The sequence below is a fragment of the Paramormyrops kingsleyae genome, chromosome 2 (genome assembly GCF_048594095.1).
Source record: "Paramormyrops kingsleyae isolate MSU_618 chromosome 2, PKINGS_0.4, whole genome shotgun sequence".
NCBI lineage: Eukaryota > Metazoa > Chordata > Actinopteri > Osteoglossiformes > Mormyridae > Paramormyrops > Paramormyrops kingsleyae.
The window spans coordinates 26,600,757-26,626,613 of NC_132798.1; the positions used below are offsets into that span (position 1 = coordinate 26,600,757).

The 25,857-nt window shown below is 42.0% G+C and overlaps 1 protein-coding gene across 2 annotated transcripts in view; it reads right to left on the bottom strand.

Moving 5' to 3' along the window:
• Positions 1–25,857, bottom strand: part of iqgap2 (IQ motif containing GTPase activating protein 2) — a 51,161-nt gene that overhangs the window by 17,030 nt on the left and 8,274 nt on the right. The window contains exons 3-14 of one of the 2 annotated variants that reach the window (XM_023797025.2): positions 9,900–10,056; positions 8,864–8,941; positions 7,368–7,444; positions 5,506–5,573; positions 4,327–4,440; positions 3,935–4,113; positions 3,668–3,755; positions 2,988–3,151; positions 2,772–2,859; positions 1,918–2,081; positions 1,277–1,437; positions 721–845 (exon numbers count right to left, since the gene is read on the bottom strand). In XM_023797025.2, coding sequence (XP_023652793.2) covers positions 721–845; positions 1,277–1,437; positions 1,918–2,081; positions 2,772–2,859; positions 2,988–3,151; positions 3,668–3,755; positions 3,935–4,113; positions 4,327–4,440; positions 5,506–5,573; positions 7,368–7,444; positions 8,864–8,941; positions 9,900–10,056 — 1,463 coding nt within the window. Of the gene's footprint in view, positions 1–720; positions 846–1,276; positions 1,438–1,917; positions 2,082–2,771; positions 2,863–2,987; positions 3,152–3,667; positions 3,756–3,934; positions 4,114–4,326; positions 4,441–5,505; positions 5,574–7,367; positions 7,445–8,863; positions 8,942–9,899; positions 10,057–25,857 lie in introns of both variants that reach the window. The other variant, XM_023797024.2, reaches the window with a different exon arrangement.

Here is a 25,857-nt window from a genome sequence, read left to right on the forward strand (position 1 = left end):
AAGTGGTGACACTGTTGGTGGAAGACGTGCTGGTTCCAGTATCTCAGAAACAGCCACCTTCTTAGAATTCTCACACACTATAATGTCTAGAGTTTACAGTACAATAAAAAAAAATCCACTCAACAGCTGTTGTGTGAGCTGCACCATCTTGAAAGGGGTCAGAGGAGAATGGCCAGACCCTTTAGAACTAATGGGAAGGCCACAAGTTCAAAAATAGCACTTCTGTAGGAAATACTGGGTCCTACACACTGTCAGCTAGTGTAAATTCATTCATAATTTAGACTAGAAGAATGATATAGAACAATGGTTCTGTAGCATTTCATTTCTGTGTATGGTAACAAATACCTGTGACAATGGCACAAGGTCATATTCTGTAAATGAACTATCAGCTTTCATGCTATTAAATGTCAATCATGTGCATTTGGCAAGACCGTCAGTGAGTACTGTAAGTGAAACCAACAGTAACAGCCCAAGGCAGAAGCTGTGGAAGCTAATAGCTTCAGCTCATAACATCTATTAACTGGAATGTCGTTGTGGATCCTGCCCTGCCTGTGCTGTGCTGCCTGTGACAGGCTCCAGTGACCCCTCTACCCCAACCCTGAGCAGGATAAGCGCTTAGAAGCATACATGTCGGCAGGGAAGTGATGAGGACATATACACACTTTTCAGGGAACAGCAGGCTCTTGAAAACCACCGTCCAAATAATGTTGCCATACTCACGCTTGTGCTCGTCCTCAACCTGCATGTTGACCATATCGATGCCGCCCTGCATGTCATTCCAGGTGAGAAATTCCTGGCCCTTCACTGCAGCATCAGACTTTATGGTGATCAACTGGTCCGAGTACCTGAAGCCAGAAAAACCAACAAAGTTAGCTTTTTTTTTATATATATAGAAAGCAGTGACAGAGCGCCCTCTGCTGGCGGCACAGACTGTGCCATGCGTCAAAGCCGTAAGAGCTTTTTGCTGCTCAGTTGGAGGCAGGTCAGTAAATACCTTAAGAAATTAACACAATATATCATAGTCTGCTCCTATTACTGTGCAACCTTTCTCAGTGTCACATGGTAATTCAGATCCTATTTGTTCAGTTAATGTAAAATCTTTTTAAAAGACTAATGGAAAAGCATGACAAAAGCACCTTTAATGTCTTGGACTCAAGCAAAAATTAATTTAAAACTAGAATAGTCACCACTCTCTCTGCACCTAAGGGAGGGATTGTTGTGCCTCATGAAACTCCATTTGGCCACTACTCTACACTTGAGAGCCCTTATCCTTCACCTCTGAAGGTTGTCGTGGTCCAGCTTGCTGAAGCTCAGAGGTAAGTCGCTTAGCTGCTGGATCACGGCCTGCTGGTCCTTGGCGTCAAGGACCTCGTTCAGCACGGCCACCGCTGACAACATCTCCACAGCAACGGACAACTCGTCGTAGCCCAGGTATACCTGCACACATGGGAGTAATGGTGGGAAGTTTGGGCGGCCCATTCCATACCAGTGTCTGGGCTAGCCCAGGGGACGAGGGTCCCTAAGGAGTAGCCAAATAATTGGGAGGGGGCATGACATGATTTTATAAAAGTGTTATCATCCATCCACCCACCTGTCTGTCTGTCTTTAGTAATATTTATCTGGAATTGTATTTTATCGAAAGGGGTTGATACTTGACAAGTATTTTTTTTGAGAGTCTCCAGACGAAACGTTTGAGAACCACTGTGCTAATCCAACAGTGCCTTGAAAAAGGCAGAAGGCATATGAACGTTAACCCAGTGAAAAGGAACAAAAGCGAAAGAGTATGGATGACAGAATGATTGAGCTGAGGGACAGCAAAAGGGCAGTCAGAGGACGGGAGGGAGGGATTTAGAAAGTGGGGATGAGCATGGTGGTGAATGTAAAAGGGGGGGGGGGGACACCGGCAAGAAGGGGCACCTGCGGGTTCTGCCTCTGCAGGGCGAAGAGCTCGGACTGGTACAGGCTGGCGGCGGACGGGTACACGACGGGCATCTGGGCCTCGGGCTTCTGCAGCTCCTCCATGGTGTCGGCAGAACTTCCCCGCCGGATCGCAGCGTTGATGGCGTCGACAGCCGCTTGTTCTGTGTGACGACAAACCAGCCACTCATCTGTCACTCCTCCTCGGCCACAGAACAGCTTCTCAAATACTGGATACATCTTTACTATCGATTGCTGGTACTAATGTAAGTCACTGATATTGATATAAAAATAGGGCAGCCAAACAGAATGCATTCAGCATAAAACACAAGAACATATTCTTCCCGGTCACCAAACACTGTTAGGCACTCAGAGTAGCTTGTGACTTACAGTCAAAGCAAGCAAGCAATTCACACTCCTGCTTATGTTTCTCAAGTTCAAAATCCTAAAAATCCTAAAAATGACAGCTTGTTAGCCATCTTGCTAGCTTGCCCTGTACCTCTGTTATTCTTCCTTTTAGTTTCAATGCATTTTCTCTATATGAGCAGAAAGTACAAAGGGATGTACAGAATGATGAATAATAAAGGCAGAGCTGAATCTTGCAGAGTGCAAAAATTACACATGGTTCTTTGAGGGAACAGCATAAATACACCAGAAACCATCAAATAGCAAACATCCAGCATAATGTAGAAACCCTGACCATTTGGACAAATGAATAAAGTGCATACATTTGTAGGTGTGTGTGTTTGTGTGTGTGCATGTGTCTGTGCGTGTGTATGCGTGTGCTTGTTTTACCATTTGTGGTGTGCAAATCAGTGTCTAAAGAAATCATAAAAGGAAAAAGAGAATCTTACTTTGTTTCTCAGCCTCTGCAGCGTCATTACAGGAGCTCACCACCCGCTGGATCTCCTCCTTCGTCAGCTGTATCGGCATGCCAGAGTCCTGCTGGAAACAGAGACGCAGACCGACCCTCACACACAAACACCGTGACCAGCGTCGAGGGTGAGGGCACGGGGCAGACAGACACATGCAAGGGTACGACGCTGCCTCGAGCTTTCGCTGCCGCTCACCTGGACCTTGTGATCCCTGAAGGAGATAAAGTGCTTCAGATAACAGTTGGAGTTGGCATCCACGACTCCCAGCAGGCCCAGTCCCGGTGCCCTGAGACTGGCTAGTACGGCCGCCTCGTTCCTGGCAGCAATGGCCTCATTAACTTTTCGCACTGCAACCTGAGCTGAGGTGAGCAAGGCAACAGAGTCCATTAGGAACTGAACTGAGTTCATCTATCCTAATCTAATCTAAACTGTTCTATCTTTTATTTAATACTGCAAACTTGTGCCGAACTGCACTGACTATAGAGCGGAACAATTCAGTCTGAGGGAAGCAGTGCAGCGGTTTTCCAGCTAAAGCAGCTTAGGGTCCTTGCACACGAGGGTAGATTTAACCAAACCAATGAACGCCTGGGCGGAAATAACATGGAAACTGGGTCAGCTATTGCGGCAAAGATCTAGGCTGTTAAATAGTGTTACATATTTAATTTACTTAATAAACAGCACTTGGTGCAAAACTGTAGAATTATAAGCTACTCAGAACACCACCCTTCTGGCGTGTAAGAGTAGAATCTGGGCGGAGCAGTAGGTGGCAGTCACTGTGCTGTACTCTGACTACACTCAACTCAAGCTAAGAGTCTGTGAGTTTTATTGAGGTACTGTACAATCTGGGGGTACCAGTTTTCTGCGGCAGTACTTACTGTTCACTAGGTTAATGTTGCTCTGGATCTCCGAATGCATCAGTAATTCTTCATAAACATCTCTCTCCTCGGTCGCCACAGAACACCGCTAAACAAGGACCAAAAATTATTTTATTTTCAGGTTAATAAAGTGACCAACTAATTTTGCATAAATACAAAACACATATAGCCCTATTAGCATGCGGAGTAAACACAGCACAAGGAAGGACTAAGAGCATGAAGAGACTGGAGAACTTTCTCCATTTGTGCAGCAAAGCCTTTCATTACCGTCCCTGAGGCCTGCTTCTCCTTGCTTCTCTTGGCCTGGCCCAGTATGTCCTGGTATTCCTGACACAGCGCATCCTGCGTGTTCAGCAGCCTGGCGTTGGGGTTAATCAGAGCCTTGAACGTGGCCTCAGCCTGGCCCCTGTCTATGGCCTCGTTGATGGCGATGACGGCGGCGTGCCCTAACGAGACAGGAATCAGGATTAGAGGGATTCCCTTCAAGCCAAATCGGAAGCAGTCTGGGTAGGAACACAGAACAAAACCTGCCATCCGGGTTCAACTTTTTCCATACATTATTAAAAGCAACCATGTCTCCAAAATCAGTCAAATGATAATGAAGGAGTGTAAGGCCTCTTTCAGGAAAAATGCTCAGTAAATAAGAGAGGTTTGTTTACATGCAGCTTCGTCCACAGAAAGCTCATTGGCCAGAATGCCGCCGATCTTGTTGAAGGCTGGCATGTGAAGGCCGTACTTCTCCAGTTCCCTGCGCATGTTGTTAATCTCCTCCTCTGTGGCAATAAAGAAATTACACAAGAAGCGATTAAATGATTCCAGTGATGCCTAATGAGTCAAACCCCATAATAACCTACCCGCAGCACACCATGAATAATGTTGCTAGGCGAGGGTTTTGTAAAAGTTCACATAAATAATAAGGATAAAGTTACATAAATGTTAGTTTGGAAATGATTTTTAAGCAACAGTGGCACAATAAATATATTGCCTGCATTCATGTCCAAAAAATTCAATACTCAACAGTCCACAATGAAGTATAAATACTTGAAGTGTGAACAACAAAATCTTAATATAATCAGGAAATCATGAAATATAACACGGGGGACACCCTCTAAAGCATAAACTCCAAACCTGAGGCCATTCATCTGTTGTACCCTCACAAATTTTGTGCCTCTACCATGGTATCAGCTATTAATGTGCATTTTTGAAACAACAACAAGTAATTACTTTCCAGAAAGCAGGTAATTAGCTGTTATTACCGCCTACTGAGATCATTAATCATGCACACAAAAACACACACACTATATAAACAAAGAGGAGTGTGTTGTTATAATACAAAAAAGCAAAATGTCCCCCGAGGGTCCGTCACTCTTGGATTACCGTTCATTCTCTAAACAACCATGTCATTATGTCACTTGCTTAGTGATGAATCCCTCTCAGTATTTAATAATAAGGCTGCACATGTTTTGCTACACGGCGTTCTCTGTAGAGAACTTTCTGCTACAGTGTCTGTATATATCAATAGTGAATTGGAATTAAAAAATGGAGTAGTGATACTTTATTAATCCCCATGGGGAAACTGTGTTTCTGCCTATCCCATCTCGCTCTCCATGTGTCACAGACACATTTACACTTGAGAGGAAGCTTGGGGATCACAGTGAGGGGCAGCCAGAGTCCAGCACACCTGAAGAAATTGGGGTTATGGGCTTTGACCAAGGGCCCAACGGCAACATCAGTCTGCTAGCCCCAGGATTCAAACTGGCAACCTTCCAATCACAAGCAGAAAGTCCACACACCATCCCACAACAGAACATCTTCTCATTCTTTTGTTGACTTCTTACCTGTAAAGTCTACTTTGCCTAAAAGGTTTTGGATCTGCGGAGCAATTCCCAGTTTGTGAAGATATAAACTGAAACGGCAAAAAAGCAGCTTGTTTTATAATCATACTGTAAAAGACTGCGACTGATATAGCAAATTCTTTTTACAGCAAATGTGCTATAGTTCATTAAAACATAATTAAAATCAAGTTAAATGAGATGAGTGATCACATTTCAAATGCTGATCATAAAAAAAACCACCAGACACAGCTGAGAATTAATAAGATTAAATTAAAGACCATAAAGTGAAAGACAGAGGGCTGGTAAAAATGACAGGACTTCTTTTGTATTTGTAGCACAACTTTCCAGAAGGGGGCAGTGTTCAGAAAGCACTACTCACCCTGTCTAAAACACAAACAAGTTTATCCATTCTAAGTAGCTTCCATGCACTTTTAGAGACAGAAGGACTGTAAATTGCGTTAAAATTTAATGCCCGTGCTGGTATTCTGTAAATGCGTATTAATTATTTAGAAGCCAGCAGGTTATTTTTTAAGGTTTGAATACATGACAAAACATAGGCTAGGATGCCTGCATAATACCTTTGAACCCTGCGGATGGAAGCAAAAACAGGTCAATAGTGCTGAAGTTTGCCATCAGATCTGGCTTCGCTGGAGGCCAGTTGTGTAACTGCTTACTCTACAGAGAGGGATCTGTGCCAGATGTGGCCGAAACTCCCACTGCAAAGGGCGTCAGTGAGTATTTTGTCTAACCTGACTTCACTGAGGAATAACCCCCAGACACACATGGCACAAAATCTAAGATGCCACTGCAGTGAAAACATTTTCTTTTCATTTGGGCTTCTGTTTTCCCTCCGCTATCTTCCCATGTAGTGTGGGAGATAACGGACATTATTGCCACCATGGGGTTAATTAACAAATGAGCTACTTAAACTGTCCCCCACTTACTGCCAGGCCGAGCTTCCTCCGGCACACCTACGTGTAACACAAACCGCGCGTTAAGCTTGGTTACAGCTCTAGTGACGCGCCTGAGTCCGCTTTTCAAACAGCCACCAGGCGGTGGAGTCCTTTCGTCTTTGTCACCACACAGGGGACCTGGATCTTTTCCCACTGAAGACGTCTGCATTTCAATATGCAGCGCGCATTGGTCTGCAGATCCTCCGCTATTTTCAGTAACAGCGGAAACCATGAAATTCAGACTGCATGTTTTCAGCTAGTTACACGAGCCAGGGAGGTGAAGCAACCCAGCTCTGTGCCTGATAAACACCAAGAGGAAGACGGGCCGTTCGGCAGGAAGTGACAATAAACGCAAAAGGAAGAATGGCTTCCATTTCAAGGGCTGCCACAAGTTCTTCTATCTGATGACACAAGTAATGTTAACACCCTTGAAATAAATGACTGCAATTCAGGTCATCAAAGAATTTAGGCTGAAATACTACAGTGAAATATCCAGCACCATAAATATTTGAAATCTCATACAATAAAACGGGTGGCTTAGGGAAAAAAGTGAAGTTGCTTAATTGATTTTAACATATATACTTTAGGTACACAACTATATTATGTTGAATGGATTTAATAAAGATTCATAATAACAGACGGTCGAGAAAATAACAGATACAGCAAACAACATTTTATATTTTTTTCATCTTTTATATGTGACACATACGGCTAATTGACATTTTAATTGATACGACTCACCTGTCTATCTCAAATTTCTAATTGTGATTTAGTTCAAAATTAAAGTTCTTTCACGTGGCGTTTCAGATATTCTCTCCACATTCTGTAGGTCTAAACCAGCCACCTGTAATCTATGTAGCCATCAGCGGGTGAGGGCAGAGTGAGAATGCAAACATGTCATCCTTCTCTTACCTTAAAGCATGTATACAGTATATCACCTTGGGCATGTTTTTACGGTCATACACATCTGTTGTTTCAGGATAGAATATCTGCAAGGGAAACACCCACCAGTCATTAATCAGTTATGAACCATCAAACTGCAGCTGGACATGTTCTCATCATCACTGGATGAGGTAACTGCGTTTTATTTTTCACATTCTGTGCAAAAACAGAAATATTTCCAGAAAGAGCAGCAGGTCAGCAGCTCTCCTTTCATGGGCGGGGCCTCAACTATTATGGCGCTTTTCCACTGCCACCAAGAACCGAGCCGTGCCTGAGCCGTACCGCAAACTGGCAGTTTCCAATCGTAAAGTATGCAAGCTGTACCCGAGCGCGACCAAACCGAGCTGGTTGCGTCACCACCATCAAACTGGTCGTAATGCACAGAGAAACTTGTGTTCTGTGTATGGGTTACCCAAAGGAAAAAGCATATATTCTATATATTATTCATTATTAGTAGTATCACACATCGCGATGCATTCCCAAAAAATTGGAACTTGAAAATTTACAACCTCCTACTTAAAAAAGTACTATAGAACAGATGAACGGAATGGATTGGTAATGCAAGTGAATGCTAATTCCACTAGCGTTTGATGGTAATATAACAGCGATTCTCACAGATGTGCTTGAAAATTAGGAAATTAGCACACACAGTAAATCATGATGTACACAGTGTGAACAGTAAATATTTGCCTCTTCGGTTTTACATCACTATTGCTCTCCAAACCCAGCAACGCCATTACCGAGCCGACCCTCCTGCAGTGGAAAACTGAAACTGTAACTATACTCTCTCCTTGCGGTATGGGATGGGTACGGGTCAGTTCCTATATGCCAGTGGAAAAGCGCCATTAGTTAGATATGTAACAGCAGTACTATTCTGTTCATTTTAAATACCCATTATAAAAACTACTATGATAAGAGGATTGACATAGAGTGTAAAACTATCATTTCCAACCTGATAGCTATCCAGCCCCCCCAGCCGCTTTCCCAGCTGTTCTCTCCCAGTACAATCCCAGGCCAGATCGGCCTTTCCCACTGTGAGCCTGCCAGCTAATGCCAACTAATCTAGTCTGTGCCCACATATGGATGAAACGGCTGTGGCAAGACTTGCAAAGGTGAGTTTACAATGAAAACAAAGAATGGAGTTCACACACACATCTGGGAGGGGTAGGACTCTGTGCTCATGACCAGGTTACCAGTTAAAATCACTGCATCCTTGAGCAAGGCCCAAGCCCAGTGGCCCCAGGGATGCTGTGACGCCACAAATTAGCTCTCACCTACATGTCAGTGTATCTCATGGAGAGCAAAACAGGACAGGTGAAAACTACCCATTTTCCCCATGGGGATGGATAAAGTATCACTGCTCTATTCTAAATGCGTAACTGATTCTGTACTGCAGTTCTCCTGTCTGCTATCTGCCTCTCAGGGCTTAGATTCAGTAGTATAGCGTGACACACGGGTGTCCGTACCTTGGGTAGTCCCACCGTTTCCATGGCGTTCAACCACTGCACTGTGTTGTCCGTGTGCCGGAAATGAAGGCCGGTGCGCTGGGGGGAAAAACACAGAGCCCGCCTGACTGGGAGGCCGCGCAACACTCACATGGGCCAGTAGGGGGAGAACAGACGGCAAGCCAAAAACAAACAACAACAACAGAAGAACCTCCAATCTAACTTTAGTGACTTCGCAACCCACAACTACTAAACCGGTGGTATCAGTTTTCCGGCAAGCAACTAGTTCATCTTTTGGTTAGTTCTGTACTGCTTTCAGCATTAGTAACAGCTAACCTCTAAACCTAATTGCCGACTTATTTTGAATATAAGCCACATTATGTCGATTATGATAGCAATGCTTATTGTACGGTTGCAGAGGGCAGCTCTCAGGGGGTGTGTGGGTGCGTAAGTCAATGCTTGCGGGGGGGGGGGACGGACGACGACTTCATTTAGCGACTGCTGTGTCAGCCCAGCTCCAGCAGCTGGAAAACATGAAGAGGGAGCCGTCTGCAGGAAGCGGGATATCAGTGAAGGAGAAGAGGAAGATTATTGCCCCGGCTTCCTGACTAGAACTGGCCCACGGAGCCCACACCAGACTCCTGCTGGCCGGTGTGCCCCTGTCAGGGCAAACCCAGCGACGTGCTACAAGGAAACCATGTGTAGCACTTCACTTCCCATTAACCCTGCATCTGAGCCGAACAGGGGGCCTTCAAAACATGTAGTTAATGCCAAACTATCTTCAGACACACTGATTGCAGCTTTTATTACAGCTGGGGCACTCGGATGTCCAGGATGCATATTATAGTCTGTTAATAACGTAATTGTATTTGCAGTGTGATAACCAGACTGATTTCTGTTTCTTTTTTCTTCATGGTCTCTTTCTGCTGTTTGGACTTTGTCTGGATCATGTTTTTGTGAGCTCATGGTATTACAGAATCATACTGACGAAATAATATGACTTAAGTCAGGAATGAGGTCATAATGTGTTTTTTTTCCCCCTATCCAGGCTTCGTACCTTGTAACGTGACTGGTCCCTGTCATAGATCTTCTTTTCGGATACATTCTTGGGGGCAAAGAACTTGGCCAGCTTGCTGAGATAGACGCCATTGCGCAACCCTTCCTCCAGCTCCGTGGTGGGAGGCAGCTCCTCTTCCAGGCAGGCCTCCATCCACCTGAGGTAACAAACAGACAATGGGGACATTCTGCTGCCAATCCCCCCCCCCTTTCACTGAGAACAGATCTGAGCACCAAAACAGTGACTTCATACTGTTTATCATTACAGAGAAGTCAGACACGTGTTGTCCTGAGACCACTGCATGGGATGGAAGGAACATCCATCTGGATGAAATAGCTTCATTAACGCTATATCTGATCTGTTTCATGTCTGATTTATTTGCAATGAAATAACAGATGCCCAAAGTGGTTTCAAATTTCAAAACAAGTCAGACTTGCACCAAAGGCAACAGAAGGTGATGAAGATATCTATGTGCGCTTCTCCTTATTCTCAGTCTTAAACAACCTCTGGTGACATAGTGTGTTCCATTTGAACTGGCAAGTCAGAGGAACCTCTGCAACCCTGACCTCAGAATTCAAGACGGCTGCGCCCTTCATCAACAAAAGCAAAAGCTACAGATATAATTATATACTGTTTATTAGCATTTATGTGTTATTTGTGTCAAATTGAATTGGTCGTAAATAATAATAATAATAATAGATTTTATTTGTAATGCACTTTACATTTAAAATAAATCTCAAAGTGCCACAAAATAAGTCATCCTAAAAAAAGCAAATAGACACCTATTTAAACAACAATTAAAAGCAAGTATTGTAGATCAATAAATAAGACACATGTAGTCTGTAATATTAATTAACATCCATAAGTTCTGTTAAAAAGAAATGTCTTAAGTCCTTTTTTGAAATTTTCGATAGTCTGTGGTGCCCTTAAATGGTCCGGGAGGGTGTTCCATAGTCGAGGGGCAGCAGAACAGAAATAATATACTACTGTCCAACCACTATCTATGGACTTGTTGCTATGGTAATGCGTTATCAACAACACATATTGCTAACAATGGCTAACAGTGAACCTGGCTAGAACTGGCATTGCTAAATGGCTTTCTGACGTCTTGTACTGGAACACGGTTAACTCGGTTGTGACATCATTCCCAGCATCAAACGCAGCCATACTGTAGCAGCCTTTGCAAAACCTTTGCCATGGGAATGGTCGTACACACAGCGCTGTGAGAACGCAGTGCCTCTGCAGAGATCTCCAGAGGCAACGACACGACAGGCTAACCTTGATGTTAGCCTGCCCTGCTGACTTCTAGTGAAAGCCATAGCGGCTTGAAATTCCCTCATCCTACTAATGAGATGTAGCCACTAGGGTAGGGCTATTCAACTCACGGTCCTCAAGGGCCGAGCCCTGCTGGTTTTCCAGCCTTCCTTCACCTGTGAGCCAGGTGTGAAGCCTCTGACCAATCAGAATCAGTAATTATTAAATTGGAATTGAGGGCCTGAGTTGAATAGCCCTGCACTAGGGGGCCAAAGAAGGTCATGTGAAGCTCATGGATCATTACTCCATGCTGTCAAATCACTTGGGTTAATCGCTAATTGAGGTCATCGATCCTGCCCACTACTGGTGAGAACGCTGACCACTAGTGGTGAGAAAGCTGACCAACACAGTGACAGTCTAAGAGCCATTTGATTACAGTGAAATGCTTCCCCATGCCATAAGCTAACAACACCAATCATACCCCTACCCTCCAGCCAGCCCCCAGCTCAGCAATTCAGCTAGGTGAAAAAAAATAAACAAATAAAAAAGTGATGTAAAGCAGGTGCCGAATCAATAAAAATAAAACTGAATTCACAATCCAACCACTTCTCAGTCAGTCTTAGCAATAGCTAATACTGACTTTCCACGTGAACTACTGCACAACAACTTGGCACAAATATGTCCAGTCCACTAAACATTAACAAAGCACGTCAATTTCAGTGGAGTAACGTATTAACCAACAGGCCTAGCATAAGCAGTCACGACTGCACTAGTTTATTTCCCTTTAACAGATATCAGCCATGCTTCTACGTGTCGCTACATCCCACCAGTGACGCACGGCATCAAAGTGTCAGCTACTACCTAAACATTCACCATTTGGTGACTCAGCCAATTTATCAGAGTTCATCAAAGGTTTTTACAGAAAGTGCTGTGTGGAAAGAGGGAAATGGCCACTTGACTATCTTACAAGGTGTCACAGAAAACAATTCAGACTCACTGACACAGCAGAATATTTCTCATGAAGACCTATTATTAAACATAGCAAATGAAAGTCGTCCATGTTCATGTAGCCATTTCTAGGTTCCCTTTATTCTGACTGTCTATTGCAGTGCAGTAAAAAACATAAGCAAGAAATATTTTGATAGGCATCTGTCAATATGTGATTTGATGGATTGTGCAAAGCATAAGAAATTGCATAAGCATGGAAGACACTAATAAATTGGTAACTTGACCACAGAAGTGGCAAATTTCACTGCCACGTTTCTTTTATGTTGTCTATTCTAAGGCGGAGGGCTGCGGATCTACAGCCACCTGAGATTCATGCATGACGTACTGAGGAAATGAAAGCTTGGTTGGTAGTGTGACTTCCAGTAAACATGGCTGCTTGGTTGGAGGGAGCTTTGTGGACTGGTTTGGACTGAAGAACATGCAGAAATAAGATCTTCCACTCATTATATTCTGAAATTGGCAATGACTTTTGGAAGCCAACCATACAACAGGGGGCAACTGTCGTATTTAGGTACTATTTGGGAGTTTGACAACAAATTACATGGCAAGCTGATTAAATATATTATTTGAAAATATGATAATACATATAAAGAAAGCGAAAAAACACCACAGCACCTGAGCATACTGTCAGATACCTGGGCTCGTAAAAAGGACAGCCCTCTGCGTCTGGACAACAGCTCGGGTTCCAGCCTGAGAAAGATTCACTCCTTTCATTGGGGGTGGGGGTCAGACAGATTCAGAGGCCACTGTGGTGAGCCTCACCATGCTGGGACAACAGGGCATTGTTGTGGCACCTACACTGGTTCAGCTCTTCAAATGCCAGTGTCTGGGCGGGCGGTTTGCAGGGCTGCCTTACTGCGCTTGGCTAATTTGAGCAGTTATGCTAACAAACAACATTATTTTTTCCTAACGCCATGAGGCAGCTGGTGGTGCAGCTGTTAAAGAAATAAGAATAATTAACGGCTATAAAGAGTAAGGCATTTAGCCAGACATGCTTCATTACATTGCCGGTTGAGTAAATTACTTTCAATTGTAAGCTGTATAAAACTTATTTGCATAGAGATGTTTGTCAAGCAAACAATCACCAAAAAACAAGGTATGAAGGTTAATTTAAAAAAAAGAGGTAATCATGTAGGTCAGGGGTATTCAACAAAAATTTAAAGAGGTCCAGTTCGAGAAAATTTCTTGGAGCAAAGGTCCGGAAGATCATAATGTCTAACTATTTAGTGTGATATATATTTAAGTAGCCTATTAGTTTTATCAACATTGCATGTAATCAATACCTGACTGTCAAATCAAATTAATTCAGTACAATTCAAAAACTTTTTGACAATATTTATTGTCACGGGATGGATTTTCGGCCAGTCTGCTTTTGTATTTAACTGTGTAAATACACTTTTTACATAGCTATTTTTATGTTTATAATTTGCTGTAAGATTTCCTGCATGACAACCCTGAAAACATACATTTTTTGTTTCACCTGAGTTGATTTATATAACAAATAACATCACTTTATACAGCTTCGCTGCTGCTATTAACAGTAATGGCACATTAGTGCAGACAAAGGGCTGCATAAGCCAAACTACGTCTTGCTTGGCGGTTAAAGGCGTTTGATGTTCATCGGCGTGGGAAACGGCGGTTCTACTGCTAATCCGCTACCTGCAAAAGCTGCGCCGGTTGAAATAGAAGCTCCCCGTCAGGTTTTACATTATAACTTTCTGTTTTGGCTATCGGTCTGGGTCTGTATGGGACAGCTTCTGGGTCCGGACCAGGACCGCGGTCTGCCTGTTAGTGACCTGTGATGTAGGTGATGCATCAACAACTGGGGAAAAAGTAACACCATCTGAAGATGATCAGACTATCAAATACTCAGGCAAGCTCAATTTCTGGAATGTTGTCTTTGATGTCATTGTAAATGCCATCGGCAGAAAGGCATCCAGCAATCATAAATGTTGGTGGTGGAAAAAAAATATGTATAACAATCAAATGATAGAGACAGCCCCCTAATCCAGAAGGAAGAGGCCCAAAATCGTCCTGAAACCGAGGAGATGAGAGCAAAGTGTGTGAGTGGTTCAGAAATATGTCACACATTACAGGAAGTCCAAAATTGAGCATGATACATCATTTATCATAACTTGAGGATAAGCACTGAAGCTTTAGTGTGACTCAGACATAGGTTTTTCATGTGGAGAAGAGCCAAAAGACAATCTGATTTAATAACCAACCAAAATCAAATGCTGCTGAAATGTGCCAAACAATTAACTAAAAGCAGACTTGAAATTCTGGAGGGCAAACTTGCACTCCCTGCCCTGACCAGTGCACCTGCACAGCTAAGAAGTCTAAGACTCTGATCGTGCAGAGAACATGCAGAGAAGGTCTAGCCGCAGTTACTGCCCGTAGAAATCCATTTGCACCGGTGTTTCTAGGGAGTAGCAGTACCCTGTGTGAATTTTATCTTTACATAATAAACCCCAGTGCCACTTGACCTCAATGTTTTGGTTTTAAATAAAAGACTTGACAATGATTTTGTCCAAAGGACAAATCAACTATGCTGCATGTTCAAGACTTGAATGACCATCCAATCCTTAACGGTTTTCCCCTTTAAATCCCAACAGATGGGGCAGCCATACAGTGGCAGTGGCTCTGAAAATCCAAAACGAATCAATAAAATGTAAAAAATATTAATGCAAAAACATTAAAAATACAGAGGGCAACATGGTGGCGCGGTGGTTAGCATTGTCGCTAGTACCACTTGGAGCAGCGTGTGAGTCTCCACCATGGCTCTGTGTGTGGAGCTTGCACGTTCTCTCTGTGTCGACACGGGTTTCTTCTGGGTACCACAATCCAGAAATATGATGAGATTAACTGGAATTATCAAACTGTCCATAGGTGTGAATGGTGTGTGAGTGTGCCCTGCGATGGGTTGATGCCCCATCCTGGGTTGTTCTCTGCCTTGCGCCCATAGCCTCTGGGATAAGCTCCAGACCCCCCCCCCCCCCAACCATGAAAAGTATAAGTGCCTATAGGAGAAGGCTGGATGAAGAATACAAGTATAAAAGAATATATCTCAGTGTTTGTGCATTTTCTCTTTCTCTGGGTTTTCTTGTGTTTTTCAAGCCGTAACTGCTCCAGGCCACAGAGGCAGTATACAGCTCTGGAAAAAATACAAGACCGCAGCAACATTTTTAATTTCACTCATTTCTTAATTTTTGGGTATGCTTCTGTGTAAAATATACATAAAATATATACTCCAACCTGGCTCTTCTCTGTTTCTCAGTGATGAAGGGCTTCTTCTTGCTTTATGGGATTTCAGTCCTGCTTCTAGGAGCCTAGTATGAACTGTCCTAGCAGTGCACTTCACACCTGCACTTAATGTTTCTTGTTCTTTTTGAAGTTCACTTGATGTCATCCCACGATTCATGAGGCACTGCCAGATAAGATGACAGTTATCTCTGACATCAGAAAGATGCTTCTGCCCTCTACTTGGCTAGTTTTTCGTCATTCCCAGTGTCTCCTGCTTCACATTGTTCTTGTGTACTGCAGTCTTAGAAATGTTGATCCTGAAAGCAGGTTACTGCTTAGTGTATCATTCTGCCAGCGGAACCACGATTAAACCAGGATTTTAAAATGCAGATTCATGAAAAATATGAAGTGGTCTTTCCAGAGCTGTACATCAAGTTAAGGAATTTAGCTGTTTTTTCAGCTATCAATTTTATTTATTTGTTGCTACCACCAATCTTACTTATATTAAGTCTATTTCACCAACACATCAAGAGCTGCTGCTCAGACTAATTAAGGATTTTGCAATTAGGTGGGTGAGTTTCATGCACATTCAGGGTCTATACCAACAAGGCCAGTGACAGACAACAGATCAAAATCCCATGATGCCAGAGAGAATGACTCAATTGTTTTTTTGTGCATTCTTAATGTTTTTGTGTCTGTTGTTCTGCACTTCCGGGTCACCGTATTGCTAAAACCCCTGTTCACTCAGTGCACAGGTTTTTACCTAATGAACTCCTTAAGGATATACAAAAGCAATGCATTCACTTACAATTAGCTGACATCCCACATTGTCGGTACAAATGAAATAACGGTCTCTGGAATGTCAAAGGTCTGTGGAGATGGAGCAGATCTTTGTCACATGATGCTTGGAAAACAGCAGCTAATATAAGTCTGTTATCTGAACAGGAGTGGGGGTAACTCCTGCCCACTGTTCTGTCCCCCTGCACTTTATTTGTTTGTGGTTTATAATAAACACTCGTTCATGTGCGCGTTTCATGTAGAGCAAGACCGGATAGATAGAACTGTTAAATTCCTATGTGACTTCGCTTATACAAATGGTTAAAAAAGCATCTTATGACTTGATAACATTGTGGTCTCATACAGGAGGTGTGGGTTCCACCTTTGGGATGGAATCCAGCTGTGTGTGTGTGTGTGTGTGTGTGTGTGCATGTGTATGTACGTGAGCGGGTTTACCTATCCTTATGGGGACATAATGTCCCCATAACATTGATAAATATCTGTTTTTTTCCCCTTATGGGGACCGGTTTCCTGGTCCCCATAAGGGAAAACTCTATTTTATAAAAATCGGTGACTGCTATGAAAAAACTAAAAATGCAAAAACTCTTGTATTTTGTTTGGTTACTTATGGTTATGGTTAGGGCAGGGTAGGGGTTAAGGTTGTCATAGTTAGAGTTAGCATTTTTCCCATTGAAATGAATGAGCAGTCCCCATAAGGATATGTTTACCCTACGTGTGTGTGTGTGTGTGTGTGTGTGTGTGTGTGTGTGTGTGTGTGTGTGTGTGTGTGCGACTTGCATGCAGGTTCTTCCCATAGTCCGCAAACACTAATGTTTCTAAACGGCCCTTTGTATGGCTTCGTATTCTACAGTTGGCTGGAATATCCTGAGATCCACACTCACAGAGACCTCATGCAGGAGAAGTAGCATAAAAAAATATATGGTTGCATGGATACATGTTATTTTCCTTCCAATAACTATCCTTAGCATTTTCTAATCAAGTTTGGCAAAACAAAAATAAATGGAATTAAAAAGTGGAAAAAAAAATTTAAATCAAAAGTAAATGCTTTCAAAAACTAGACAACTTTTCTCAAATCAAACAGCACTGTATGTGGGACAACCTTCCACAAAAGACTTTCGTTGCAAAGCTATGCAGCTCAGAGTCACAGAACCTCAGAGGGACCTGGGGTCGTCCATCTCTGAGCAGCCAATAGATGAGGAGGACTGGAAAATCTAAACATGGAAGGTGCCATTTATGTATTTCTGCTATGCCTTTTAACAAGCATTTTAAAGGTTAATGATTTATCACTTGTTAATGATTTATCACTTGGCCAGTAATCCAAAGAGTCCCAGACTGTAGTCGGACTTCCCAGGACACGCGCTCACTGACGGGGAATGCAGGGTTTAGAGGACACTCCGGGAATGTGCAGACATACCTGGCTTCCACAAGAGTGGAAAAAAAGAGAAGTCCACCAATGAGGTCTCCCGCAGTCACAGTGGTCATAAATAAAATGAGAGAGCAACATCGTGTGGCGATGACTGATATTTTAAAGGGAAACAGAAAAAGAAGGGCTGCAAATTCACTGTTCAGGTTATTTCAAATGGTTTAAAACCGAGAAGCTAGAACCATCAGAAGCACAGAGACTCAGTGGGACAGGAGTCCTCATAAGCATTGTATCTTTAGCAGCTGGGGATGCTCCATCAAACTATATGTCAGTGATAGAGCCAAAACAATGATCTAATTAAAATCTGCAGTGGAAAAACACCCCACAGCAGAAACTCATGGCAGACTAAACACGCATCAGCAGACTGACGCATGCGGTAATTTGAGCAAACTCCTTGGTCAGTCCCTTCTTCCAGTTCTTCCAGCTAATTTGCTTTATTGGTTAGCATACACTAATTAAACCACAGACAGCACTGCTTCTTAAGACCTCTGCTGTGGCTGTAATGAATTCTGAGTAACCCCTTCTGTTTAACAAACACACACTTACAAGGTGACAGACAACTGACGATGACAAAACATTTTCTGTGTTACCTATAGGTGTCACGACAAAACTAATTATCAAATGGCTCTGAGTCAACGATTAGCATTCCAGAGCTATTACAGTCAAATTAGATTATACTTAACACTTGCAAACTATCACACTGTTCCAATACTACCAAAGCATGTAACTCTAAGTGGTCTGCTCCGGTATAAGCAAAGATCAGATAACTGAAAAAAATATATAAGCAAAAATACAACATATTCATTATCACTGCAACGCTGTTTTGATTAAATTATGAAAAATGTCCAGAAACACACATTACTACAGAGCAAATGTTACAGAGGTAGTTCTGAGTTTAAAGACTGGGAATGTACACAGTATAGACAAACTGTAATGACCTGAAAAGTAGATATCACAGAAATATAAGCATGACTATATATTACATACATAACTATATTATTACTTTGAGTTACTTTGGTGAATGTCACTGGGCTTCTGTGCTGATATGTTGTTCTGTGAATATCTTGTGCCTTGCACCCTCTTGCCTCTCCTACTATTGAACGAACTGCACTGGAATGAATCCAAATTCCACCAGCCCGTTTGTGTGGCAATAAATGGATTGTCAAATCCCTTGTATTAAAGTATCTTGATATCAGCAATTGTTTAAGGAATGGTAGGAATGCAAATCAATTCATGCTGCTTATCGAGTGGACAACAGGACTTTGTTACAGGCCACCATTTTCTCCCCTAGAGATATGGACATTTTCCTAAGCTCATGTTGTCTCTGTTTACTTTGCGATTGTTTATCCTAAAGACCCATGTACCCCAGAGCCTGAACTAACCATGCCTGTCCACTGTGGTATTTAAGCTGTACAATTTCCATTTCCTATCAATTACGTTCACCACATGGAAGTGGACATACAGGTACTGAAACTGCAAACTGAAATACTGACTACCTTCAAAACTTGGAATTCCCCTCGTGCTTAAAATAATTTACTAATCATTTCTTCACAACGCTGACCTTCAGTTCAAACTTTTTTTGTTGTTCCTCATCCTGAGTGGCATAACCCCAGCCATGTAGCACTGATAGGTTTCATGGGTGGTTGAGAATTCAGTTAGAAGTTTCTTAACAGGAAAAATCTCTGTTTCGATTCGTTAAGCTAAGTGGGCTTTATCGTCATACCATCCGCATACAAGTATACAGTGGCACGAGATAAAGCTCCGCCAGAAACACACCGCGACTTACAAACAGCAAGCGACAAGGGAAGAGTTTCACTGTAGTTCAAAAGTGCAAAAACACAGGACAGAGCGAAACAAGGGGGCTGGACTGGAACGCTGCATTACACTCATTAATGTTTGTAAACACTGACAATAGATATTGTATTGGTATTTACAGTTACCTCCATGTATTCCTGAACTAGCATACTACAGCTAAAATGCCTTTTCCTCATAGTTAATGCTCTTAATTTCTCAATATATCAACACATAAAAACAAGTAACATGAAAGCTTTTATATCTTGAAAATCATTTAAAGCTGAAGAAGGGTTCTGTGCACTTCTGCAAGAGTTTATGCTATATCACGGAGATGATCGCTGAGTTCAGGGTAACATTTCCGGCAGGGTAGCACGCAACAAGAAGCACATGTTGCTCTACACACCCTGGCGTTAGTGTCATTATTACGCGTAGTACAGCGAGACTCATCAGCTACACATGGGGAAGGAGTAAATCCAGGGGCGGCAACCACAAACATGACTACCACCCTTCCTCTTCAACCACCAACATCACCCCCCCACCCTATGGGGGAGGACGCAAACAGTGGGGGTGGGGCTGCTAACAGCAGGCATGGCATGTACCACAGAGAGAAAATGGCGGGGAAATCATTCAGGCTGTGGATTATGCTAGTTGACCTATTTTTTCATAAAAAAGTAAACTAGGTTGATAAGGAGTGTAATATTCACACATTTGCATATTTTACCCAACTTAAAATGTATTGAATCAGCTTGATGTGAAGTCACAACCGATGCTAAAGTCCTTGTAAAGGTGATTCAGCACACAGCTGAGATTAAGATTAAAATTAACTTTATTGATCCCAGGTTAAATCAATAACAAGAATAAACATGCTCTCTGATGTGCTAATGTATGTGCAATTACGATCAGCTCATCTTTCTTTTACATTTATACATAAACAATGCTAGCTAGCTAGCTTTCCACCTTTCTTTGGAAAGAGAGCAGAGGATTGTAGGAAACTAACATCCCCAGGGTTAGTAAAGGCAGCAAAAGTTTCAGAACACAATGTGACATTTCATTTAATTTCAGTAAATTAACTGTTAAATGGCTCATTTCATTGTGATATAGTCTAGCTCAGTAAATGTTAAGTATTGTCTGTAAATGATCACAATGCGTATATTTAATCTTAAGATATTTTGCTCTGTGGAGTATTTCAAACACCTACAGCTTGCAGTAAAGCCAAATGTCATGCAGTACACAATGGCAGTTTATGAAAGCAAATCAAAATACACTTCATTCCAATTTTAAGAAAAAATAATCCCAATATGAATTGCAAGACTTTTACATGCATATATTTTTAAACGAATGGTACCGCATTGGACCGTTACAGAAATAAACACGCACGTTTGTGGCGCTAGTGTACTTTCAAAATGCGTCACAGTTCTCAGTAGCGGTAGTCGTTATGGCAACGTCTCCAAAAGCAAAAAAATAAAAATAAAAAAAAAAGAGTACAAGTACAGCCAATTACTTCATTTTTGACAGGGCTAATCATGCACTGAAGATTATATCTCTAACTTTGATCAAGGTAATTTTAGAATTCAAAGAGTTCTGGGTGTTTTTATACAGTACATCCGTAGCTTCCATGCTTCCATATTTGAAACAGTCCATTTCATTTTAATCATCTCATTGCATGTGTGCATGATGTCATTTTCAAATAAAAGGATACAGTACATCTCCTCCAGGTGACGATTTCTGGCTTTTACTGTGACATCAATTTAGAGAAACAACTTGTTTAGCTTTTCGACTTTATTACGTTGCACATGCAATTTAAAATATTTTACGTTTTTCACAAAAAGCTGAAAAGATATGTACATCAACTCTAAATGGGGAATTAAGATTTATTTTCAAAGCTACAAAGTTATCAAAAAGTAACTTAGGGCTAATATTACTTTGCATAGCCAGGTTCCATGGCTAAACAGCTTACACTGATGAAATCAGTGTCCTTGCTCAGTAAATAAGACAGGCATGCAGTGTTTGTCAGCTGTATCATTTTGGTAAGATTGACTAATACTGCAAATACACATATTCACCTTAAAAGCTTTCCTCTGTCCATCTTCCAACTGCCTGAACGAGGGTGTGGGTTGGTGAAACCATATGTCAAGCAACTTTAGGGCATACGTCCAGGTACACCCTAGATGGGATGCCAGTCCATCACAGGTCACACTTACACATATACTCAATTTAGTGATGTGAGTTTGCCTGATTGCATGTCTTTGTACTGTTGGAGAAAACTGGAGTACTCAGATGAAACACATGCAACATGTGAAGGACATGCGAAGCAGAAGGTGTGAACCCCAAGCCCAGGGGGTGTCAGGTAACAGAGATACCCAGTGAATCACTGGGCCACCCATAACGCAAAATATCATCTAGTTCATTGGCTGAACTATCAAGGACCTAGAGCCCTGCTTTAGGAAGCCCTTTGATTTTGTTACTTTAGTTACAGAATGCAACCATCCTTTCCAACCTAAAACCATGCAGCTGGGTGAACTGCCCGCAGTGTGTGACTGTGTGTGTGGCTGCCTTGCGATGAACTGGCATCCATCCAGGGTATCCCCCTGCTCTACGCCCCTCTGACCTCATACTAGATAAGTGGTTTGAAGACGGATGGACAGATTTTTTTTTCCTTTTGTGCTCTCAATATATGGTCTTTTAACTGAAAATACAGAAACACAAACAGAATGATTCAGAATGATAATGCACTCATACAACTTTCTGAATGTTTATGATACAGAAATAAAAGATGATCTCAGTGTGTCACTTCATTCAAGCCGTTCCCATATCTGTGTATTGCAAAACCCAGTGGCCCATTACCGATATTCTAAATATTTGTATTTTTTCCACGCTGATTTTTTCCAGACTAACAGCCTGAGCTTATCACTAGATAACACTAGAATGAGCAAATGTAGGAGAAAAAAACATTATTATGTAATTCACTCCTGCGATTCTGATCAGGACAAGAAGAAAGATTGAGGGATGTAATTTATTCACATGACAAACACTGCACTCATGTGGAAAGTAATGCTGAGTTAAGCCTAGTAAATGCCTATAGCACCTTTAGCACTACACTGTGGAGAAATGTTGGCTCTCCTTAATGAATAACATTCAAACATTTACTGTTTGACTGTTTTAGGTTCTTCCAAAACATCCCAGTGGTGTTTAGGTTTCAACTTTGATTATGCCAGTCCAAATGTTCTCCAACTGTTTTGGCATAAACCTGCCTTTGTGTTATTGCGTGAATATTGTCCCGTGAGCCAGACTCTGCTGTACTTTAGCCTTAGTTTTTAGCACAACGCCCTCTGGTAGAATTCATGATGAATGCAAAGTCTCTTCTATAATGGCAAGTCACCCAGGACCTGGTGCAGCAAAGCAGCCCTACATTGTGACACTACTACGGCCATGCTCAAGCTTTACCATGAAGCTCTTAATGGCTTCAGCTGGAAAACACAGGTAATTGTCAGTTAGTATCCCTTTTGATTCAATTGTGTCGGACAAATACTTCATAATGGTATTGCAGGTGGTGTGCGTCTGCAATGGGTTGGTGCCCCATTCTGCGTTGCTCCCTGCTTTGTGCCCGTAGCCTCCGGACCCCCCCTGTGACCCTGAACAACACAAGCGGCTACAACAAATGGATGGATGGGTATGACTAGGATGCATGATCTCAATGATCTTGAATGGGGTGTCATTGTTGGTGTAGGATGTGATGGATCAAGCATCTCAGAATCAAGCACTTCTCTGGAATTTGCACATACTAGAGTTTACAGAGAATGGTGCAACAAACAAAAACACCCTGTTCATGAGAGAGGTCAGAGGACAATGGTCAGACCTGTTAAAGATAACAGGAAAGGCCAAAAGCACAAAAATAACAGATCAGTATGACAGTGGTGTGCACGAGGGCTTCTCTGAAGGTAATATCCTTGAAGCATTTCATATGCATTTGTCTAGTAGATGATTTTATCTAAAAAACATGCATTCTTCGGAAAGCAGGGTCAGTCAGCTCATAGAACAACCAGGGGTTAAGGGCCTTGCTCAAAGAAATGATTCTGCCAGCCCAGGGATTTGAACTGGCTACGTTCTGATCACAAGCACGCTGACCCAACCAACAGAGCCACACATCATCCACACTTGAGGAGGCTACCCAGTACTAACTAGCTGTGCTGCATTGTACCCCTCACCATACCCACACTGTTACACTGGTCACTTTTTTTTACGTCCATGTTACCGTTCATTTTGCATATACTTTCTCTGCTTTCATTTTAGCTTTTTTTTTTGCACTTTAACTTTAGCATAATTGGAGTTTTTAATTTGCACAGTCTACAAAAGAGTGGTTCAGGATGCATTTCACTGTGCTGTACTTTGTATAACTATGTATATGACAATTAAAGAATCTTGAATGAATATTGAAATGCATCACTTATTTTGCATACTGGAAAACACAAAGCAAGTTAACACACCAAACTATCCTATTACAGGTCAACAGGCAAAAACCCAGATCATAATTACTGTGTATATTATTAATCATATATACAAGTTACCATACAATGCCCAGGACACCCACATATTGAAGAAAATTTAAAAACAAACATAAAAAACACATAAGTAATCCAGACTGAAACTAATTGAAACATGACTAGTCTGCAGAACTGAAATTTTACAATTATAAAGTTTGTTAAAATGCCAGAATGCAAGTGGTTTAACATTAAAAACATTGCAAATCATCTTCAATTACCATCTTATACGTTCTAGCAGTTTTTGTATTATTTTTCTTCCTTCAGATATCCATAAATAAAATTTTCAGTTCGGGCTGTCATTGCAGAATTATGACTGGAATAAACCTATTTAAAGGCTGTTCCTTATCCCATTTACTTTATTGCATTGAACATTTGCATTTGTCTACCAGAATTTACGGTGGCAAAAATCACTAAAAACATTGCCATTCTATACTTCCCTTGTTAGGGAACATAAATCCTGTTGGCTACACATGAATCTGTTCTATTACAAAATGTGTGTATTATGAAAAACAAAAAATGTAACATTTAAAATCTTTTAACTTTGAAACAAGCTGAATATTGCAACTGAAGAGGAGTGGGAGAGGTGCATCCTGGGGGCACATCTGCAAAAAAAGTGCCGCTTCCTGCCGTTTCGACAATGCTGCAGTAAAATCCAGAGAGACCACAGCGACAGTAAGCATTCGGAGCCCAGCACCTCTCCTTCCTGCCATTGTTCAACCCCGAAAATCACAGAAGCTCCTAACAGCATGTGTAAAATGATACTACATGAAACTGAATGTCCAAACTAAGGCCTACATGGACAGCTGGTATATACAGATGGCAAGATGTTCCTCTACCACTGAAATGGAATTACTGCTTTGTAGAATGGTCAGAAGAAGTCACTTCCTTTAGTGTGGGTACTATTGTTTACACCAACATGGGGCTTCCTCTGTCTGTTAACAGCATTGTGTCAACAACCACCAGGATTTCTGGAGGAAATCTTGTAGTGGTTTTGATCTGTTCCAAACACAACACAAGACTTACTTCTCTATAATAGGTTCCAAAAGAAGTAGGATTCTCATCAGACCCCATTAACAGTGTTTCTTAACAGTGCCTGAAATTGTTCCAGGAACATTATAAGAGTCTCTTTAAATAATTAATCTTAAGGTTCCTCTGGATTTCATGTTGTTCTGGGTAAAACTCTTTCCTAAGTACAGACCAGCACTCGGTCACATCAGTCCTTAGCACAATTAATTTCCAAAGCCTTAACAATCTAAGATTTCTCATCATTTAAGTCCAGGGTTAGTGAATTCCCCTTGTGCTGTGCAGGGCAAACTATAATTTACAAAACTGAATCTCAAGTGCTTTCTTTCAAAAGATGGAAAGAAACAGGTGACACCACAGAAGAACGCACAGTTTTCATTTACCAATGAATGGTTTTCCTGTAACTCACTATACAAAAACAGGAAATGGACCATGTATTATAAACACTTGAAATTTACTCTTGTCACAAGACACAGCGCCAGGGAAAGGTAGGAAAAATGCTGGCATATCTAGCAAGGCAGGTGTGTGCTCTCGCGCTCTTGTGTTTGTTCTGTTCTGCAAGTACAAAGTCTCCGCAAAGCACTGAGGAGGAAGAATATTACGGGGCAAGACTAACAGCAGCCAATCACAGATTCCTCCCTCCACCATCTTACACTGGTGTGAATAATTACACTCCTCCCAGCCCCCTCTAACTAAACTAAACTAAACTAAACTAAAGCCTGATTTACATTTCTGCGCAAAATGCCGTAGCCTGACACGCACCTCCCCAGAAAGGGAGCGACATGTCGTACCGGCGCAGACCACAATGACTGTGACTGGCACGTGGCTACGCTGTACCAATGGCATACATTCTACACAGAAGTATAAATCAGGC